The sequence below is a fragment of the Protopterus annectens genome, chromosome 2.part0 (genome assembly GCF_019279795.1).
Source record: "Protopterus annectens isolate FY-2018-M chromosome 2.part0, PAN1.0, whole genome shotgun sequence".
Lineage (NCBI taxonomy): Eukaryota > Metazoa > Chordata > Ceratodontiformes > Protopteridae > Protopterus > Protopterus annectens.
The window spans coordinates 25,640,152-25,661,907 of record NC_056728.1 but is presented as its reverse complement, the minus strand read 5'-3'; the positions used below and the strand labels follow the sequence as shown (position 1 = coordinate 25,661,907).

At 42.3% G+C, this 21,756-nt stretch overlaps 1 protein-coding gene across 1 annotated transcript in view; it reads left to right on the top strand.

Annotated features, from left to right (window-relative positions):
• The window catches only part of LOC122793692 (disco-interacting protein 2 homolog A-like), a 2,141,448-nt gene that overhangs the window by 1,608,048 nt on the left and 511,644 nt on the right, over positions 1-21,756 (top strand). The window contains exon 19 of the mRNA XM_044061912.1: positions 4,787-4,867. Coding sequence (XP_043917847.1) covers positions 4,787-4,867 — 81 coding nt within the window. The remainder of the gene's footprint in view (positions 1-4,786; positions 4,868-21,756) is intronic.

Below are 21,756 nucleotides of genomic sequence, written 5' to 3'. Positions count from 1 at the left end.
CCATATATAGTGTGGCAGCACAGATGACTAAAGCTCAGTCTTGTTAATGAGCTTTTTCTGGTGCCAAGAATACATGTTTTGAATCTTTCCACCCTTATTTGCGTACTTTGTGACCTTGAGAAGTTCACTTAAGTAGACAGGGCTTTGGGGCAATTGAGAATTTCGGTTAGGCTCCTTAATGGTCTCTTGGACTGCACGCCTTGTAACTATCTGTAAACCTGTGGGTTTGCCTTTATCAGGATAGAACTGGAAACTCTGAAGGTTTAATTGTGCCTGCCAGTGGAGAGAGCTTGGAGGTATTGTCCTTGACAGCCTGATTTAGGGCAGAGATGAAGGACTAGGCTCAGATCTTGGTGGTGGTCTTGGTTGTAGTATTTGATGGGGTTCCATGAGGTCCATGTTGCTGGGAGTTGCCATTTTGTAGTAATGTGATGGTTCTTTGGTACTGTCTTAGTCAGCCCACTGTGGCTCCTTCATGGTTTATGGAAGGTGTTGCCGTGCAGATTTGGTGTTTCTCCATCTGAAGTTGTGGGCTGTGTTTTTGGGCCCATAAGCCCTGGAAAGGTAATTGATAACCAAGACCTGCCACGCTTAAGTCATTTTGCTAGTGCATGGTTTCATGGTGTCAGATGTAAACAAGCAGGGCTGTGCCAAGGAGATGATGCATCAGTGGGCTATTGAGGAGTCTTAAATTTTAGATAGTGCTCCTCCTGTCATCTTGGAGCTTGAATCCCCTCAATATATCTCATCTGTCCAGATTTCGTTCCCAATCAAGAGAAATGAATATGCTGCAGACCTCCTAAAACAAATCTCCATTCCTCTCCTGAACCGAAGGTTTGGAAATTCCTGTCTGGTCTAGCATAACGTATAATGTGTTTTTTGCTGTTATTTTGGTGAGTTCAACATGGCTAGAAGGAGTTGGTGGTAAATGCATTTCATCTGTCATGACATTGGAGACTCCTCTATGGCTTTCCTCAGTCCCATCTAATTCTAAGCCTGATAGTAAAATTGATTGAAGACCGAGTAAGACTCTTCCTCATTGCCTCTCAGTGTAAAAGACAGACTGAGATTCTTCCTCACTGCCTGCCTGTGTAGAAGACAGACAGAGACTTCCTCACTGCCAAAGAGATTGTGATTTCGGGTTCTGTGGTCCCTGGCAGTATAGGAAAGTGCATCACTGCAAGGTAAGGATGTCACACTATGTTGGGTTTTGTTCTTGTGATCAAACCACAACAACTGTGGGTAAATCCAGCATTACCCACATCTGGTTGTGCATTATTGCTAAAGTGTTTTCCTTTTTCTAACGCTCTGTCCCTGTAAGCAGTTAATTGAAGTGGGGATGCCCACCTAGAAAGAGACTTTGTCATGATGTTTTTTTTAATCAGATAAATACAGCCTGTTTTGTCTTTGATCAAGTGTGTCCTTTGCTGAATTTGTACCGAGCTTGCCGTTAATATGTGAGTGAGTCAGTATGCCTTGTCAGTGAGGTGGGTATATTTAATAGGTTAATAGGGTCATAGGTAATTACTAGGCTAATGATCCCAGGGGGCCTTTTTATACCTAGCCATGCTTCGCAAAGGTGAGAAACAAACCCTTTACTTTGTGTCTGTGGAGGTAAACACCTTAACCATTATGCCAAGCCCCCATCCCCTAAAAGTATCTTCTGAATGCTGCTCAGACCTCCCAACCGTTCCGAATTACTCAGTTTTTACTGAGTTTTGGGGTCCAAATGAAGGGGTGCCACGATTCCCGAGTGGCACCCCTTCAGTTCAGATTATTTTTGCCATTTTTAAAATTTTCGCCCTGTCTGAGCTGACATCATCACGTGCGCAATGACGTCAGCTCCGTCAGGCTTACCAGCCAGTCGGAATTGAGCTCAAGGAGCTCACATCATTTCTGGCTGGCGGCCAGGAAGCTGAAACGGGCGGGTGGGAATGGAGATTGCAAGCCAGGCGGGAATAGGAGGCTGAAGGAATGGAGAACAGCAGAGGAGCCAGGAAGCTGAAGGAATGGAGAACCAGGAACTACACACTACTCAGGGCAGCAGAGTTTGCGAGGCAAGGCTGGTGGCCAGGAAGCTGAAGGAATGGAGAACAGCGGAAGCATGGAGAACCGGGAACTACACAGGGCAGCAGAGTTTGCGAGCAGGCCAGGGATTAATGGCAGGAGAGTTTACGAGCAATGACAGAGGTAAGGAGTTTGGTGTGTGATTAATGGCAGGAGAGTTTGCGAGCAACGACAGAGGTAAGGAGTTTGGTATGTGATTAATGGCAGGAGAGTTTGTGAGCAACGACAGAGGTAAGGAGTTTGGTATGTGATTAATGGCAGGAGAGTTTGCAAGCAACGACAGAGGTAAAGGTGTGTGTGTGTGGACTTGGTTGCTGACAAGTGCAGAACTAGTGAAAACAAAAGAAGGGAAGAAAGGTCCATTGACCTGCAGGGAGTAAGTCTGGAAACCATTCCCTGGTGTATAATTAGTTGATCACTTACTATTTATTTTACTCGTTTACTGTTTTGCTATTCAGTGAAATATATCTTTATTTTACTTCAGATATTTTGTTCCTTGTTTTTTTGCATTCATTGACATTTCTGAAATCATAGAAAACTGATTTTGGGGAACAAATGACATCAGGAATACCATGCCATGCCTGAGCTGGATTTTTCCTTGCATCTGCTGTGTCCTGATGTCCAGTTTTAAGGATAGGGAAGCAGTCTTTTCTCCTAGGAGTGATACTGACTATATGTCAAACTGCTTGCAATTACTGTTTAAGGACAGCTTGGTATTTGTAGGGGTCCCATTCCATGAGCTATTTGGCACACTTTCAGCCTGCTGATTTTGCAGTTAGTGCTTTCACTAGTGTATATTCCTTGACAGTATCCAGCATGTCCTGTAACCTGTTTCCTTCAGCTGAGGAAGAAACCTTTGCTGTAGTGGAAAGGACTGTCTATAAAAGGCTTTCAGCCATCATGGGAAAATGCTTGGCATGTTTTAGAGAGCTGGAGCTCTTAGTGGAAGTAGGACTCACCAGGCTTAGTGTGAAATCTTTTCTTGAGGCACTATGCACATTAATGTCTTTAAAAATGCTTATTCTGTTATGCAGTTCTTGAATTTAGAATGCTGTTTTTTAATGTACTGACTCCAAACAGCTTTACATTACCATCTGTTCTAGTTACGCACAAGCTGTGTTTTATCCTCATTTAGAATTTCAAAGGCTACTTTTTGTTATTGCCGTCTCCCTTTATGAATGTAAATATACATGGGACATGCCGACTGGGTTGGGCCCGAAAGGTAATCTTTATCCACCACTGGCCATATGCATTTTCTTTGGATGTGGTATGGGTTCAATGCTGTTTCAATGAATGTGAGTTTCAAGGGCAAAGAAGTTTTAATGTCAAGCCTATTTTCATTGAGACAGTATTGCTTTGTTTACCAGATGATGTCTTTTAGTGTTTCTGCATTGTTGTGCTCTAAAATGTAAAAATAAAATCCAAATCATTGTAGAAGTAAAGCAGTACGCATACATTAGTGTTTATGGTAAATGGGGCGAAATAGCCAGGTAACGGGACATTGGAATGGCTGCAGGGGGACTCTGGTGCCATGTTTTGGTTGTCTGTTCTTCAGTTTGCGTTCAAAAGTTGGTATCCCACAATTCCATTGGAGTGGATGGGGTTACATAATTATGCATGCAAGTTAGATGTTAATCAGCGTACAGATTTGTACCTATTTTTCATGGGCTTTGTCCAGATTTTTGATTTTTGCAGGTTGAGAGGTATGATACTGCTTGAGTGAGGGCAGCAGGTCATGAAGTCATGCTCTTCTGACCACACCCACACACACAACTTGACTGCTATGAGATTAGAACACCTTCCTAACTATACAAGCTAAAGAAGACAGTACTTAATGCTCATGTCACTGCAGAAGTCTAAAGGTGTAGAGTATGTGGGCATTGAGCCTACTACCTCTTTCATGGTTGCTTGATATGATGAGAATATGCAATTTTGGCTCTACCATTTGAAGCAATTCTCTTTTTTTTGTTTACTTTCTTGTTTTAGGTTCTTTTGTCCCAATGACTGCTGGCCATCAGTCCTTCTCAACTAGACTTGAACCCATTTATTCATGTTGAGAGGTCCTTCCAGAACCATGGAAATGAGATCTGTTTGCAGTTGCCATCATTCAGGTGGCCATGAGGGTTGGTTATGCCAGCCTCAGCATCCCAGCTCTGAGGGTATTTTTTTGTCTCTGTTCCCCACCCCTGGGTAGGTAGAAGGATCCTTCCACCTACCCAGGGGTGGGGAATAGAGACAAAATAGGCCTTTGTGTACTGTGCATGCCTTCACAGGGTGAGTACTATCCTGTGCTTTGAATCACTGCAGAGGCTTACACCTCCTTTCATGTGTACACTTCCTTAAACCTGCTATGAAGGCTACCAGCAGGTAATGGCTTGTTGAGCCTATCACCCTCTCTTGGGTCCTAGTATGGCAACCATATCAGCCTACGGATCATGGCATTCTGTGGCCTGCTCCCCCTATGATGGGTGTGCTCCTACTCCCCTGCTAGCAGAGTCATCTGCCTGGAACACTACCTAATCTTAGGGATGATGTTGCTGCTGCTGTTGTTTGTGTGTGGAAAAAGAATTCAGGCCAAATTAAGCTTGTGTGTAGTTGGATTGATATTTTTAACAGAACCACCTTTAATTATTTTTTTGTTTTGCAATTTGTGCATTTCCTTTGTCTATAAAACTTGAAATGTATTTGGTGGTAAACTAACACATCATTTTTTCCCCAGACTGTTCCAGTAACCGCCAGTGGTGCAGTAATCATAGATCAGCCGTTTACCCGAACGGGGTTGCTGGGTTTCATTGGACCAGTAAGTAGCATGGAAAAGGATTCTTGTATTTCGTTATCTGTATGTGTTGGTAGTTTGAGGATTGTCTTTCTCCAGACAGTGTTTGCTAGGCTGTTGTAAAAGTAACCGTGATAAAACGGAGCACTTTTCTATTAAATGGTCAGAGTTACTAGAAACTGAACTGTGAGCTCTTCTCAGGCCCTTTCAGAGAAGCAGATTTGACACTTGTATTTATCATATCTAAGTAGAGTTATGCAATGTAATTAGTAGCCAATCATTGTCTTGTAACTTAAATGTTATGTTGGGACTTTATTGGACTGGTCAAGTGAACTACCAAAGTGATACTTAATTCTATAGCAGTTGCACACAGCCTCATTAAGTACAATTTTTGAGCTGCAGCTGGAAATAGATTACTGGTATTCCTGAAGTCTGTGGGAAGTAAGAGAATGCCTTTCTTGTAATTTACACTCTGTCTCATACTATAACCCTTACTGTTTTTAGACCCAAGGTTATGTGTATGTGCCTGGGTGTCATAAAGTTTGTACCATGGGTACAGTTTATTTTGTGTAAAAAAAAAAAATATATATATATATATATATATATATATATATATATATATATATATATATATATAAATCTGGAGGGAGGTGATGTGTTCTGAAGTTGATGTATTGTTCTAAAAATTCTGGATATATCACTGTGTGCTTGTATGCACACGTTTTTAATTTTTATTACTGGGGGGGGCATGTTTGAATTTGATGGTAGGTTTACTGTAAAAACATGTAAGTATGTCACTTTGTATTACCCTTTAAATGATTGAAAGCAAACCCACTTTTGTAGATGGAAAATGATTCTTGATGTGACCTGTCAATATAGAAAGAAAACTCCACAAATTGTTTAACTAGATTTAAAGCAGTTGCACATTCTAGAGACCAGTGGGAGGTAGAGTGAAGATCATACTATAATAGCAGGTGAGCTTTCCTTTCCCAGGGTAACTTCTGCCACATAACCTGCTTACCGAACTGCCTTGCACACTGCCAAGTTTAGGTTATATGGTTGCTTGATAAAAGAATGAGTGACTTTTACGAACTTAGTAAATATCTTGCATAATAACTTAATGAAACTAAAGCCTCTACAGTGGCAAAGACATCATTTGGGAGGCCTGTTTGCAGTTTGGCATAGTTCCCAGAGGCCTTCATGTACTGTGCATGCCTTCACAGGGTGAGTACTACTTTTAGCCAACTGGCAGCGTTTAAATTTAGAGACTAGTTTCTCATATATGCATTTATTGCTAGACTTTCATGCTCCACAAGAGAGTATTTTGGTGAAAGAAATTGAGAATTTACAAAAAGATTTAGAACTGGAATATGTTGGTGATTTTTGCATGAATAAACTGGACGAGTTGTATTGTTTTGGATCTACCTTAGACATGAAATTGCAGCAAACAAAAACTAAGAAACTGATGAGAGACTATCATGATTTTAAATAGGGCAACATTTTTATGTGGCCTAAAAAGAAACCAGTTCAGGCTGAAGCATTTACTTCTCCATCAAAACTGAAAACACCTACCCACCAGGGCAGGCACCCTCATTCTCATGTACATTGTTTCCATGACTATTAGGGAGGAGTTGAGCAGTACACAGGTCAGATCCACCATTCAGTGTCCAACTGCAGCACCAGTAGAGATGACATGAAGGCGGATGGATGACCCTGCTTGTGGGGAGGAGACCAACATGGCAACCTCCAAACTGATTAATCAACCAGGGCAGGAGTCAACTGCTGACACCATGGGAGGACAACCTTTGACTTCCAGCATGGAAAATGAGTTGGCACGGCTAGGAGCATGGCCGAACATTTTTGAGATGGGAAAGGGTTCTTTTCCGTCACTGCCTGTACTAGTGAAGAAGGGCAAGTGGAGACAGAGCCATATGAATCAGAGAGGCAAAGAAGCAGCGAATATCGACGTGACTGGGGATACTAACTGTACTGTATATAATATATCTGACTATTCTTTGTCTGCAGATGAACAATATGTTCTTAACAAAGGCTTAACATTTGTACCGACTACAGGAACTGTATATTCTCAGGTTATTCTGGACTTGATGTTATATGGTAGGAATGTGTCACTTAAAATGTATATGGTAATTCAAACCTGCCACAAAACAAGGAGTTGAGGCAGCCCAGCTCTTTTACTCCACCTATTAACTTTACTATTAACACTTTTTGAGACTGTGTGAATCAGATGTAGTGTGTTACCCAGAAGATAAGGGCAATAGTAAGTTTTTTAATCTGTCCATTTCACAGAGGCAAGCATTGAATTCATTGAAAAACAATGCAGATATTGTGATAAAACCAGCGGATAAGGGGGAAGCTGTAGTACTAATGAGTAAGAGTTTCTGTCAGAGAAAAGTCTTAGAACTGCTACAGGATGAACGTACTTTTATTTGTATAGCCTGTATGATGGTTAATTATACAGCTGAGAAGGTTAAGCAAAGGTTTACAGAATTAAAACAATTGGGGCTAATGTCAGAGGACTTGCATACATTTTTATGGATAGAACATCCAATGGTGCGTATATTTAAGGCACTACCCAAGATGCATAAAGATCTGGTTGACCCCCCCCACTGAGACCCCTATCGTCTCAGGCAGGTGTTGGGTCACAGAGAATGTATATGTTTGGATAGAATGTACATTGAAAAAAGTTTAAGATAAATTTCCCAATATATTAAGGGATACAGGACATTTCTTAACATTGTTGCTTGAGTGTATTATACTGAATGAAGGACAGAACTATATTATGGTTACACTAGATGTAAAGAATTTATTTACTGTCATTAGCAATACCTATGGCATGGCATGTCAGCCATAGAACACATACTATCACAAGTAGCCAAGTTTGAGCTTGATAACATTAGGCTGATAAGCGAGCTGCTTAAAATTGTGTTAGAAAAATAACATATTTATGTGTCAAGATGCAGGGGGTGGCTATGGGCACCTCCTGTGCTAATACTTATACAAATTTAGTGTTGGGTTACTGGGAGAACACAGTTGTATATGGAGGACAACATCCATGGAAGGACAAGTTAATTTTTTTTGTGCATTTTGTGGATGACTTTTTTTTGTTATGGGGCGGTCGTGGATTTACAAAAATTTGTTGACTATTTGGAATCTACAACCACTTTCCTTAGATTCACCATGCCAGATTCCAGTAGAGCCTTGGACTTTTTGGATGTAAAATTGCTGAGGGTTGAGAATGGAGGTTTGGACACAACCTTATTCAGAAAAAACTGTTAGAAGAATAGCATGCATCCAAGGTATACGTTCAGTGGTATAATAAGAGGGCAGGTTGATAGAATTTCACGTTTATGTACGCAGGGTACACAATTTGAACAAGAAATAGACAAGTTAGAGAGTAACCTCTGTCAAAGGGGATACAATGAAAGTAGAGTTAATGTTATTACTAAGAGTAAACAATACAGAAGTAATAGGTCTAGTCCTTGGTTCTCCCATAGACAACAGGATGGGACACCTGTTCAGTCTAGAGTCTCACAGATGGACAATGCGAGGCTAATGTTAACATATAGTAATAACATAGGGGGAATATGTGATATAATAAAACAGAATTGGAATGTTTTGCTGACAGATGAAAAAATAGCCAAGGTAGTGGGACAAAAAACGTTTTTTGGCTTTAGAAGAAATAAAAATCTGAAGGATTTATGTCATGAAGGGAAGACAGAGAAAAGTAGGAATAATTTTACACAACGTGCAGGTACACGAAAGTGCAGAAATTGTAAAGCATGCGAGTACATTGTGGAGGCAGAATCCTATGTACACCCTGTATCAGGAAAACAATATTATTTTGATTTGTATGCAGATTGTAGAACAAAGAATGTTTACTTGGCTGTCTGTCAGGACTGTAGCTCATTCAATGTAGGAAAAACTAACTGTATGCTGAAAAACAGAATTTTGAAACGTTTGTCCCCTGTAAGATTAAAACATGAACATAATGCACTTTTCCAGCACATTTCTAAGTATGAAAATCATAAATTTAAGTTTATGGTTATACAATGTGTAAATATCAACAAAAGGGGAGGTGATTTGATAAATGAAACAGAGTTGAATGAAACTAAATGGATTATTGAGCTAGCAGCATACAAAACCCCAGGTTTAAATGGGGTTATACCTTCAATACCTGCACTAAAGAAAAGGAGGGTGTGATACTGAATGTTAACTGAAGAGCTATATAAAAACTGCAGTTTCATTTGAGTTTTGTATCTGAAGAAGGGCTTGGTCCCGAAAGCGCTCATTCATGTGTTTTTAATTGTACTTTAAATAAAAGCTTTGAAAACTGTTCAGCGTGGTGGCCAGTACTTGTTTTTTCTTTCCTTTGGAATCTTTGTTGGGTAGGCAGCCTTTGGTGGAGTATCTACAGATGTTCTTCGTGTTTCACTATTGCAGTCATCACATTTGGGTTATCCCTGCCAGGGTAGCCCATGGCCAACCCGAATACCAGAGGCTTAGTATTTCTGCATCGGTTGTGGTCGTTTCAGGACTGATGTCGGGTCATCAGTAGTGTAAAGTAAGGCAGCTGATGTCATTACATCAGTCTTTCTTGCTGAAGAGCCCGAAGCAGAAGCAGTTTGCACGAGTGCCGGTCTGCCGCTACCCGAGTTTCAGCTTCCAAATTGAAGCTGAATTCTTCTAAAAGCTAAGTACCCCGTTGGGGATCCTTTTTTCTTACTCTAACCGATGTCAGAAAAAGTTAACAATTGTCTTGCCTGTGGAAAGCAAATACCACACAGAGACTTTCATTCTTTCTGCCTCACTTGCATAGGCCCAGACCACAACGTCCTTGTTGTCGCTTTTGTGCTTTCACTCCAGAACTATACATTGTCTGGCCCTTATTGTAGCTAGATATTTTCCCTTACAGTCCTCAAATTCCGATATGTCTTCGGTAAGCCATCTGACAGCAGATCTTCCGAAAAAACGTAAGGATAAGGACAGAGACGGACTGCACAGGTCCAGACTTACCGACGACGCTTCCGTTAAACTAGTCGTCAGTTCTCTGGTCCTTAGTGAGGCACTTTCACAGCCCCTGATGCCCGCTTCTGTGGATTCGCTGGGCGCTACCGATGCCCTTTCGGAGTCCAGTATGCCGCTAAACTTTTCTTCGACTAAGGATCCTGCTGTTGTCTCTCCCTTGGATGGGTTCGGAGCCGCTGAGCAGGCACCGACTTCTGAGGAAGTACTTCGCACTACCGATTCTCAGCACAAACCGACGACTTCTTTCGCGTCTACCGTTCTTTCGAAGACTACCGAGTTTTTAAGGCCCAGAGTATGAACCACACCCAAGAAACCGACGACCCAATCTCGGGCACCTGCTTCCTTGCCTCAGTCTCAAATGCTTAAAATGGCGGAAGACCTTATCATGCTCATCAGGGGAAGCTAAAGCTACCCCTTCCAAAAGGAAAAGAGATCTTTCCCCAGTAGTTTTGTCTTAACAGGAGTCTGATGACTCTGATGCATCTGAATATGAAGACATGCAACCCCTCTCTGCTTATGAGGATTCTGATGCAGAGGAATCCATTCCTTCAGACTCCTCCACCCAAGGACTTTTCCTTTGGGGAAACCCTTCATACCTTAAGGGAGCATTTCCAATGGGAATGTCAGGACTACCCTCTGTCTAAAAAGAGACTCAGAGAATTCTTGGATCTTCCACAGCACAGACCCCTGGCCATAACCCCAGTCCTGGATGTTGTAGATGATGTTTTCCTGGAATCCAGTTTGACTCCTGTCACCCTCCCTCCTGCACTCAGAAAACCTGGCAGGTATTAGAGTCCCTGACTCACACAAATTTATTTTCAAAAACCCTACTGTTCACCCTGCGGTAATTTCTCAAGGGCCTAAAGGAATTAAAGCAACCTCTTCTAAGAACCACACCCCCTCAGATAGGGATTACTGAGCACTAGACAGATCGGGTAAAAGTGTGCACCTCTGCTACTGTTGCTATCAGAGCACTAAATTGCCAGTTCCATATGCTAAAATTTCAGCAACATACCATGGAACTCCTCAACCAGAAAGTGTCTTCCTTTCCTGCTTGTGCAGAATCTAGAGAGTTACAAGAGTTAATGCATTCTGCAAGTCGAGTGACTAAGTATATCTTACGCTGTGGTTTTGATGCCCTAGAAGCTTTTTGAAGGGCAGCAGTCACCGGTTCTATCCTTAGAAGACATGCATGGCTTAAGGAACAGCCCTTGCCAGACCATGTTAAATCTAAATTATTGGATGCACCCTTGCACCAAGACAACTTATTTGGCACTGAGGCAGAGGAGGTTTTAAAAAAGATGGAAGAAAAAGCTAAATCTATGCAGACAGTTAAGGATTTCCTACAGGTCCAGCCACCAAGGTTTAGCAGGCATTGCCCCTCCAAGCACTGGTCCTTTCCTGCTCCCACCAGGTCAGTTCAGATCAGACCCCGGAGATGCAAACCCCTCTGACAGCAGCCACAGGGAATGCAGAGATCAAAACATGGAATTCCCCCACTTCAAAACCAGGGAGTTCTAAGCCCACCCCCTCATGGTAAGAACTCACAATGTTTCTCTTCCCCTACCCCCCTCCCTCTGCCCACCTACACTTACCCCTAAGGGGAAAACTCGCCTTTCACACAAGCACCTGGGCTACCATTACCAACAACCGCTAGGTCCTCAACATAGTGTCCCAGGGATACACATTTTCTTTTCACACTCTTCCATCCCCAAAAGGGTTCCCAGATCTACCTCCAAACCAGTGGGCAGAGACGAAAAAGCAAGTCCTTTCCCTGCAGAACAAGGTTTCTACTCCAGACTATTCCTGGTACCCAGAAAAGGGGGCACCTGGCACCACATCCTCTATCTCTCCATTGTAAACACCTTCCTGGTGATACCAAAATTCAAAATGCTCACCCTCCAGCAACTGCTACCCGTGCTCTCCAAGCATGCTTGGCTAGCCACCCTAGACCTAAAAGAGGCCTACCTCCACATTCCTATCAGGGAATCATGCTGGAAATATCTACGTTTCAGGACAGCATCCTTGCACTTTCAGTTCTCTGCACTTCCCTTTGGCTTATCTACTGCTCCCAGAGTTTTCACAAAATGTCTGGCTCCCGCCATTGTCTTTTGCAGACAAAGGAATATCCAAATTTACCCATACTTGGATGACTGCCTTATTCAGGCAGACAGTCAGGAAAAGCTGCACAAGCACCTGGCCTTTGTAAAGTCCCTACTGACTTCCCTAGGGTGCACTGTCAACGAAAAGAAATCCAAACTAGTACCCACCCAAAGGATTATATTCCTGGGAGCAAGCCTAGACACAGCATCCCCAGATGGCATTCCTTACATCAGAAAAGGAAACTTACCTGACAGCCTACTTCTCTCAACTAGCCACCAGACCCCAGTTATCTGCAAGGATAATCCTGCAAGCTCTGGGGTTCGTGGCATCTTGAATTCTATTCATTCCATATGCCAGACTGCATATGAGGAAACTTCAATAGTGCCTAAAAAGCCTTTGGTGTCAACACACTCAAGACCTGGAAACTCTTATACCAATGATACCTAGCCTAAGGAAAGATTTTCTTTGGTGGGCAGCAGCATGCTACCACAACAAGGGACTACCTTTCTCACCACCACCACCACCCCCCTCTGCCCAGACCCTCACCACAGACTCATCAGACTATGCTTGGGGTGCACACCTGGACGGCAGGTGCGTACAGGACCAATGGAGCCCACAGTAAATCCATCTGCACATCAACTAGAAAGAAATGTTAGCTGCCCAGCACACATTGACAGCTTTCAGGCCCCTACTCTCCCCAGGGGCTCTCCTGATCAAAACGGACAACACCACTGTGATATGGTATATCAACAAGCAAGGAGGGACTCACTCCTACCCTCTATGCAGGCTGGCTATGACGCTTTGACACACAGCCTCTGCCATGCAGCTCCACCTTTTAGCACAATTCCTGCCAGGTTCTCTCAACTCCCTGGCAGACCACTTAAGCAGAAATCTTCTGGACCCATGAGTGTCAGCTAGACAAAGACCTTTTACCCTAATAGCTCAGAAATGGGGCACTCTGAAGGTCAACCTCTTTGCCTCCCACACCAACCATCAGCTCAACAAGTTCTGCACCAGGGAACATCATTGCATTGCTTGGAAAATGGATTCCCTATCCTTCCCCTGGGTCAATCTATCGGTCTATGCATTTCCTCCACTTCATCTCATCATCAGGGTTCTGCTCAAAATAAGGGAGGAAAAACCAAGGACAATTCTTATTGCTCCAGACTGGCCTTGCCAGCACTGGTACCCACTGCCACCATGGCATCTCACTCAGACCCCAACCCTACTGACTCAGAGGGAAGAAGAATTCATGCATCCCCAATTGCAGGCCCTCAATCTGCAGCCTTGCTTATTCCCTGATCACTGATCAATCTGCCAACCTCAGTAAACTGGTTCTAGACGTGTGGCCAGATGCCCTAGCACTAGAAAGTCTTATATTGACAAATGGAAAAGGTTCTGCACCTGGATTCAGGCTAAGGGAGCCAATACAGCACAGCCCTCCCTACCTCTCATACTGGATTACCTAGCTGACCTGCTACACAGTGGTCTCTCTTTCCTCTATTAAAATTCATGCCTCTATCTCTGCTCATTTCCACACTGAGCACCCCCTTTTTCTCACACCCTCTGATCAAACAATTCCTAAGAGGGGCTAGCAACTTGAGGCCACCCAGAATAGCACCCACCCCAGCTTGGGACCTGAACTTTGTGTTGGAAAAGCTCACCCTGCCACCCTTTGAACCAGCATCTTCAGCAGAGCTAAAATTTCTCTCCTGGAAGACAGCTTTTCTTCTGGCCATCACTTCAGCCAGAAGAGTCTCCCAAGCTAAAAGCACTCATGGCTGTGGAGTCCTTCATCATCTTCCATGCTGACAGAGTTTCCCTCAGTACTAATCCATCCTTCATGCCCAAAGTGGTTTCCAGTTTGGCTCTCAGCCAATCCATTCATTTGCCCACCTTTTTCCCTAACCCACAAAACAAGGGGGAAAGGAATCCTGCACACACTAGATGTGCACAGACATCTCAGATTCTATCTAGACAGGACTAAATCATTCAGAAAGTCTGATCAATTACTGGTTAGCTTTGCTGCAGGGGCATAGGTCAAAGCCATCTCCAAACAAACAATTTCCAAATGGATAGCACACTGCATCCATTTCTGTTACAAGCAACATGGAAAACCTCCCCCTAAGGGGGTCAGGACTCTCTCCACCAGAGCAGCATCCGCCTCTGCAGCTTTCCTCAGAGGAGTCCCCACCAGGGACATCCAGGAGGCTGCCACCTTGGACGTCTGTTCACACTTTCACCAAGCATTACCACCTGCCTATCTTCTCCAAATCCAGGGCAGGCTTTGCCACTGCAGTCTTACAGGGCATCCTAGCCAGCCCCTAGTCTCCTTGACTGGCTCCACCCTTTTCCTCAGCTTTGGGCATCAACCCAAATGTGATGACTGCAACAGTGAAACACGTAGAACATAGTACAGTTGTGTACACTTACCATAAATGTAGATGCTGTTGCAGTCCTGGTTTCCTTCCCTCCATCCCCCTCTTCTTTCTCTCTCTCTCTACTTACAAGGAATATTTTGGTATTTACTTTCTACTGGTGGGGTTCTTCCACCATAACCTGGTTCCAACTTGGGGGGCTCCTGACAGGGAAAGAAAAACTGATGTAATGTCATCGGCTGCCTTACTTTATACTACTGACAGCCTGATGTCCATTCTGAAAAGACTGCAACCGACTCAGAAATACTAAGCCTCTGGCATTCGGGCCAGCCGAGGGCTACCCTGGCAGAGATGAACCCAAATGTGATGACTGCAACAGTGAATACACTAGAACATCTACATTTATGGTAAGTGTACACAAATGTACTTTCTGTTTGGATCGATATGAGAATAGGCAATTTTGACCTGTCTTTTTGATTTATGGCATTCTCAAGCATAAAATATTAAGACAGTTTTTTCCAGCTTCTTTTATTTTTATTTGTTTTTTAGAAAGCTTGGAGGAAATTTTGGATGTTGCTAAACTACAGTGAGCTTCATTCATTTATTCACTGATTGCTGCTTTAATCTATTGCAGGATCATGGGAGAACTGATGCCTGTCCTGCTATGCAGCTTATTTAGGGCATGGAAGTTCATTCTGGACAGGGTGCAAGGCCTTCAAAGGACATAAACATATGCACATACATTGTCTATCCCTTTGTCTTTCACACGGCATGTACAACTTTGGACAATTTAAAGACTGCCAGTTCACCTGTGGCATGTCAGTAAAAGAATAATCAGACCTGTATCGTAAATCTGATTTCACCATCCAGAAGTCATTTAAGGAGAATGGAAAATGGGATGGAAGGCGGAATCTTGAAGGGTTAGCCCTAGAGTCCAGCAGTTAGCTGATATTATTAAAATTCAGAGCTGTTAATAAACTGCTTCCTTTAGCAAAAAGTATAGGGTTTAGGTTCCTTCCACCTCCATTTGCCTGCTGTGTGATTTTGCCAAGTCACTTAACCAGACAGTACTCCTAGGTTGCCCCTGAAAAGGGACACTTTGGTGGCTTTACCTGGTTAACAAATCGGTAAACTGAAAGAGAGAGCGAGCTAGGAGAATTCTTATATGTGCACAAATCTGGCAGGCAGGTTGAGCTAAAGATATTTATACTGAGAGTGTTTGATGGATTTAAGTTGCTGTATAAGCAAGAATGACTGACTAAAAATGTATTTATTCCATTTCCATAGAAACTACTGCAGCACACGTGACCTGTAGCCATATATCTCTGTCACCATACAGATAGCAATGACTTTACTAAATCCAAAACTGCAACCATCCCTATTTCTGGAAAGGTTGCCATAGTGTCAGTCTTGCAGTTTGATAACCACTATTTTCTTAGTAGACTGTCTAAAGGATGGGAAAGGGCAGAATGAGATGGGTTCTAAAAGTTTGCTAATGTACAAGTTCTGAAGAATGAAGGATGCATTAATTCTGCATGTCATTTCCTCTGTTTTGTCGTTGGGTGCTTGTGGATTATGCAGCCAGCTTTGGAGAATGAGGGGAGAAGAATCTGTAACCAGAGCTTTTAAAATGGCTTAAAATGATTATCATGTAATAACACTTTTGCAATAAAATTTAACTTGGTTGTTTTGACAGTGAGCCAAGGCACTAGTGGCTTTTAACATCCAATACAAGTTAATATTTTGGGGGGCAAGGGTTTATATTTTCACATTTTGTCTGTGACTTGTTCTTAAATTTAAAATGAGCCAAATGACTTAAGGTCTTATAAAAAAAGAAATGGTTGAAGGATGGCTTATAAATTAAGGTGTTCAAAGTTTGAGATTACTGCAGAAAGGGATATGAGAAATGCACCTTAACTGGATCCAGTCATAGTTTTCTGGTGAATTTGTCAGACAGGTTAAGCTTTTATGGGAGTGTGGCGTGACCAATTTAGTGTTAGCTCAAGGCTGTCATCTTTTGGTACATTTAAATGAGATGGTTTTGCTTCAGGCTTGTGGAGTGATATAGCAAAGCTATAAGTGAGTTATGAAGCCAGTAGTGGTAGCTGTGCATAGTAAATTAATTGTTACACACCCCCTGTGCTTGTGTATGCAACAGGGCAATTGTAAAGCTGTAGTAATAGGTGTACCTGTCAGAAGGAGGACTGTTGTAAAAGGACAGTGTTATCAGTAATCACCTCATCAAGACTATTTGGTCACATTCCTCTGGGTTGAATGTCACAATGAATGAAAATCCAGTCAGTTCTTTAACTGTGTAGATAGCCTTGGGTAGTTATCTATAACAGCTGTGACTACTGCCATAGAGGCAGTTACCATTGTAGTTCACAAACCGTGATGTTTACATTACTCTGGTATTACACTAGAAGTAATACCTTAGTACACAGACCAAAGTAGCAGTGCTTGACAGTAAGCAGAGAGGGTAGGATGTAGCACTGAGAATGAGGACTGTGTTCAGAAATACAAAGTGTGCTTCACGGTTCAGAAAAGGCATATGCAAACTTGTGCTGCCCTCCTTAAGGTGGGTTTCCGGACATTGTCAATGCAAGAGCATTTCTGCTCATTTGTGAGATGATGAATCAGGTTTTTCTTGACGGTTTAAAATTTCTTGAGCTTTTTGATGTTTTGCGGTGGAATGTCACAACCTTTGACAAAGCTTTTTCTCTACCTGTTAGTGAAGTGGGTCTTATCAGAGAAGCTGTATAGTCAGCAAAGGGGATAGCTTGGCACCCTGCAGCAGTGTCTTGCTATAAGTGAGAGGAGTGCAGCAGTTTGTAAGTGAAGCGGTGACGAGTCAGCATGTTGCTAGCAGTTAATGATAACCAGCTGGCATTTTATACGGAGTAGTCGTGATGTTCCCTTGGGCCATCTAGGGATATTCATCCAGAATTCCTAGGTACAGTTAACTGGAGGTTATGACTGCTGTGTGCAGAGTTACATGTGAGGAAGATTAGGCAATGTTCAGTTATGGTCATTATTTATTTATTTTATTTGTACTTTAACTGAGTGGGTGGACTGGTCCAAGGGCTATTTTCAGCTACAACATGGATGGTAAAGGAAGCAACACAACTTGAAAAGAGAATTTAATACAACATAATAATGGGATGCATTAACAGAATAAGTAACTCTAATATTCCAACAAACAGGAACAGTAAGACAGTTAAATAAATCAAGTATTCATGAAAACAGAGGAAGTGTACCATCTTCAGGCCACCACTAGCACAAAAAAAGAAACTTACATATAGCTATGTACAGACTGTGATTTGTCTCTAATGCAAGGGCTTTTCTAGATTGCATAGGGAAATAAGTGTTTGTAAGAAATTATCTGGTCTGCTGTTTGCTCAGGTCATTTACTTTAAGGCATGGGCCATGTCACAGAGAGAGAACTCAGACTGTGGTCCAGAATGATTGGTTTAATTTAATGACCTGCACACTAGAAGAGCCGGATGAGAGAGTGAGCTGGTATAAAGCAGCCATTGTTGACTCACCATCTCTGGGAAAGGCTGTTAGTTTTATCTATCTGAAGGGGACATCCTTTAGGAAAAAGTCCAGGAAGTTTACTCCACAAGCTAAGGCAGTGGAAAAGTCCAGGAAGTGCACTCCACAAGCTAAGGCAGTGGAAAAGCAAGTCCATTCAAGACTGCACACAGTCTGGCCAGAAATCTTGAGTCTGTTGAAGTCTGCATTATCTTTGAAGCTCAAAGCAGATATTGCTTTGCAATTCCTAGCCAAGATGTGCGTGGAGGGGGTGGACATGCTGTAGTATGAAGTATGATGGTAGAATTCTGTGACACTCCTTTCCTGGTGTCTTCTGCTGCTGATGCTGGGAGGGGAGTAATATTGCTTATAAAGTAAGGGATGTTGAGAGCCAGACAAATGCTAATCCTTAACGTTAGGACTGGTGGTAGTGTTTTGCTTTGGGGATAGGTTACAGCATGTTTTGTCCTGTATTGGAGGTTTTAATTTTTAAACTTTCTGCATGAGTTAATTTTCAGTGAATGTATCTTTCAATTGTGCAATTTTCAATGCAACTTTTCCTCTTTTGTAGATTCTGAAGTTTTCAATGATGTGGCCTTCAACAGGTTCCTTTTGTAATATATCTGTAATTTCAACTGCTCTGACGATCTAGAACTTATTCCCTGAGCCTATGTGCTTTTCCTTTTGTTTGACATTAAAGAACATGTGACGGGGAAGCTGAAAACCAGGAATTGCAACCGTCACCGGGTGAGGATAAGGAGATGCCCTCCTGTTTTACCCAGAAGTGAAGTACAGTGTGCATTGCACTCAACCAGGAGTAGACCTGGACTTTCACATGCCTCTGGTGCCAAGTAAAGTGCAGTGCCCTCTCTAACGGGCACATGCTCCTCTGAGTCCATGTTCATGGAGCTGCACTTACTTGTCATCCCCACAAGTGGCACTGCTGTTGTAGGAGTTTGCCAGACTCAGCTAGGGACGGACTTTTTTTGTAAGTATAGCCTACATCAGGGAACAGAAGAATACTAGAGTGTTCATATGCATTGCAAAGCCTCTTCACCCCTGGATGCCCTAGTGGTCTCTTAATGCTACTTACCTTGCCAGGTGCGTGTTTGCTTACAAAATGGTGATTTATGCTGTATGTTGATGTAGTTTTACTTTGATTTAATGATTTGTCATAGATCATGAGTTGGTTTTATATTTAAACCAGACAGAAGTCAATGAATAAAAGATCCGTTTCCTAGTAACAGGTATGTAGTATTATGAGTTGTCTATATTAAATTTGGCATTACCTGTCATTTCTTGTTGTCCTGATTGTGCATTTGATCAACGGTGGCACTTTCTGATTGGTGAAGCTTCTGTGCCTTGTTAACGTGATCTCCTGAGTGATGGATATTGCATAAAACTGAACCCTGTTTTAGTCTTAGAGGTGTTGCATCAAGGTTTAGATTTTATGAGGTTTGCATGGGTGGACAGCCCAGTTAAAAAGAAGTAGAAAACTAGGCATGTCTGTTATTGGTAAAGGTTTCCAGAAAGAATGGCAAGATTTCACTTGGGTGTTTTGAAGCCTTCTGAGTTCAGTTTTTCAGTCCCTTGTACTGCTGGGGTTCTTTCCACTTCCACTCCTTTGAAAAGGGATAGGGATTCTTCATAGGAAGAAGAATCAAATTCTGGAGAGGACTCTAGCTTATTCCTCCTATATCCATTCTTTTTTAGTTGTTGGCTCTGTATCTATGTTAGATAATCGAACTTTCAAAAGTTTGGGTGTCATGGTCGACACCATATGATCGAATTTTTGAAAGTTCGAATGTTTTAACGGAGATCTCTGTACAGCGCGGAATGGGAAGATTTCCCTTTTCTGCACTGTAGTGCGATCTCTGAGGTGTTATATTTAAAGAGCGGGGGTGGTGCAGGGGGGCTTGCCCCCCTGCTTAAAACGTTCAGGTAGATTATTTGTGTAGTTTATTTTTTTTATTAGATATTTGAACTTTTAAAAGTTTGATTATATGGTGTCGACAATATGACAGTCGAACTTTTGAAAGTTCAGTTATCTAATATCTAACCCTGGCTCTGATGAAGAAGATTCTATTTCTCTGATTCCAAGTGGAGGAACTTTCCTGTGGAGATACTATCCTTAAAGTGATGCAACATTTTAAGTAAGAAAGCTCTCAAAATGTTGAGGTTCAGAAGCAATATGATTTTTTTTCAGATGGACACCCCTAAGCCTTCAATAGTTCCTGCAGTTCTGGAAGCCTGTAGGTCAGCTTCTTAGAATCCAGAGTCTCTACCTCCTGCTCCTAAAAAATAGCTAGGTTTTAGAAGGTTTCCTGATCATCAGAAATGTCATTATCATTTCCCCATCTGTACTGACAGGGCTACTAAGCTCCTCTCTTCTCATAAGGTCTTGCTGTCTGAAAAAAATGTCTTCCTCTGCTACTTTAACATTTGGTGCTTTCAGTTATCACATGCATGACAAGGTATGTGCTCTTTCCTTTCTAAATGGGGGGATGTTTTAGCTGATGTTCCTGATTCATGCAGTAAGTCGTAAGCTCTTTCATTACGTCTGCTTCCCAGGTAGCTAGGCATTGATTGTAAGTGTAGCCATGATTTTCTGATGCCTCTCTTATGGCCGCTGCATCAGGGTCAGTAATTTATAGGTGCTGCCGGCTTGGGCTTCAGTCCCTTTCTGTGGATATCAGAACTAAGCTGTTGAATTCTCCTCTGGACACACATAATTTGTTTGGTTCTGCAGCTGCTGACCCCTTTAAAGTATTACAGGATTAGGACAAGATATTGCAGGACTTAAAAAAGATTTTCCTTTCCCTTGTTCCCAAGTACTAGAGGAACTACCCCTCAAAACCAGATCCTGTTGTTCATAGGCATCAAAGACAACCTTAAAAGATCAACATCCTTCCAAAAGGGGATTCATAGAGAAAACAGTTCATGAGTTTAGGTGGCAGAAATCCTTTTTCCTGATTAACCAGCCTCTCTGTAACTATTATCCTCTTCGCCTCTGTCAGATTCTTCTTATCTATGCTTTCGTATTTGTCAACAGATTACAACAGACAAGTGGGTTCTATCTATAATAGAAAATGGTTACAGAATATTGTGGAAGTCCCTGCCCCCCCCCCCCCCCCCACACACACACGCACTTCAGGTATCCCTCAACCTTTGCGATTTGCCTCATTTTCCTCTGCTGCTTCAAGTTCTTCCCTGTCAAGGCACTATTCAGCCAATTCCTCCTTGCAAGAGGGTCAAAGGTTTTTATTTCAGGATGTTTCAAGATCCCAGGAAGGAAGGTACTTGTAGGCTTAACTTTGATCTTTCTTTTCTCAACACTTCTCTGTAGTTCACACTTTCAAAATGTTAACACTTGAGACCCTGTTTCCAGTGCTTCTACTTCAAGCTTTTCTGGTCTCCCTAGATTTGAAGAACTGAGATACTTATTTTTATTAAAGGTTTTGCACAGTCTGCAGTTCACCACTTGGTCGATTTTTATTCCATGGGCTCAAAAACACCTATACAAAAGGTTCCGCTGCTTCAAATTTTACTTGCGTTTCTTCCTACTTGTGCACATCCATGAGATCTGTAAAAATGATCACTGTGACTTGTTTCCACTGTAAGCTGTTTCTCTGGATGCATGTAGTGTTCAAAGGTCACCTACTGTACCTCTAAGTGACTACCTCCCCCTGCATATAAAAATGTCTGTCCTCATCAGTGAAGAAGAATGGGGATTGGTCACATTAATCATGTAAATGGGCTTCTTATATAAGCAAGCACTGTAGACCTTTCTGCCAAATGAGATAATTAGTCTTCACAGTGTATTACAGCAGATATAAGCCCCATAAAAAGTGG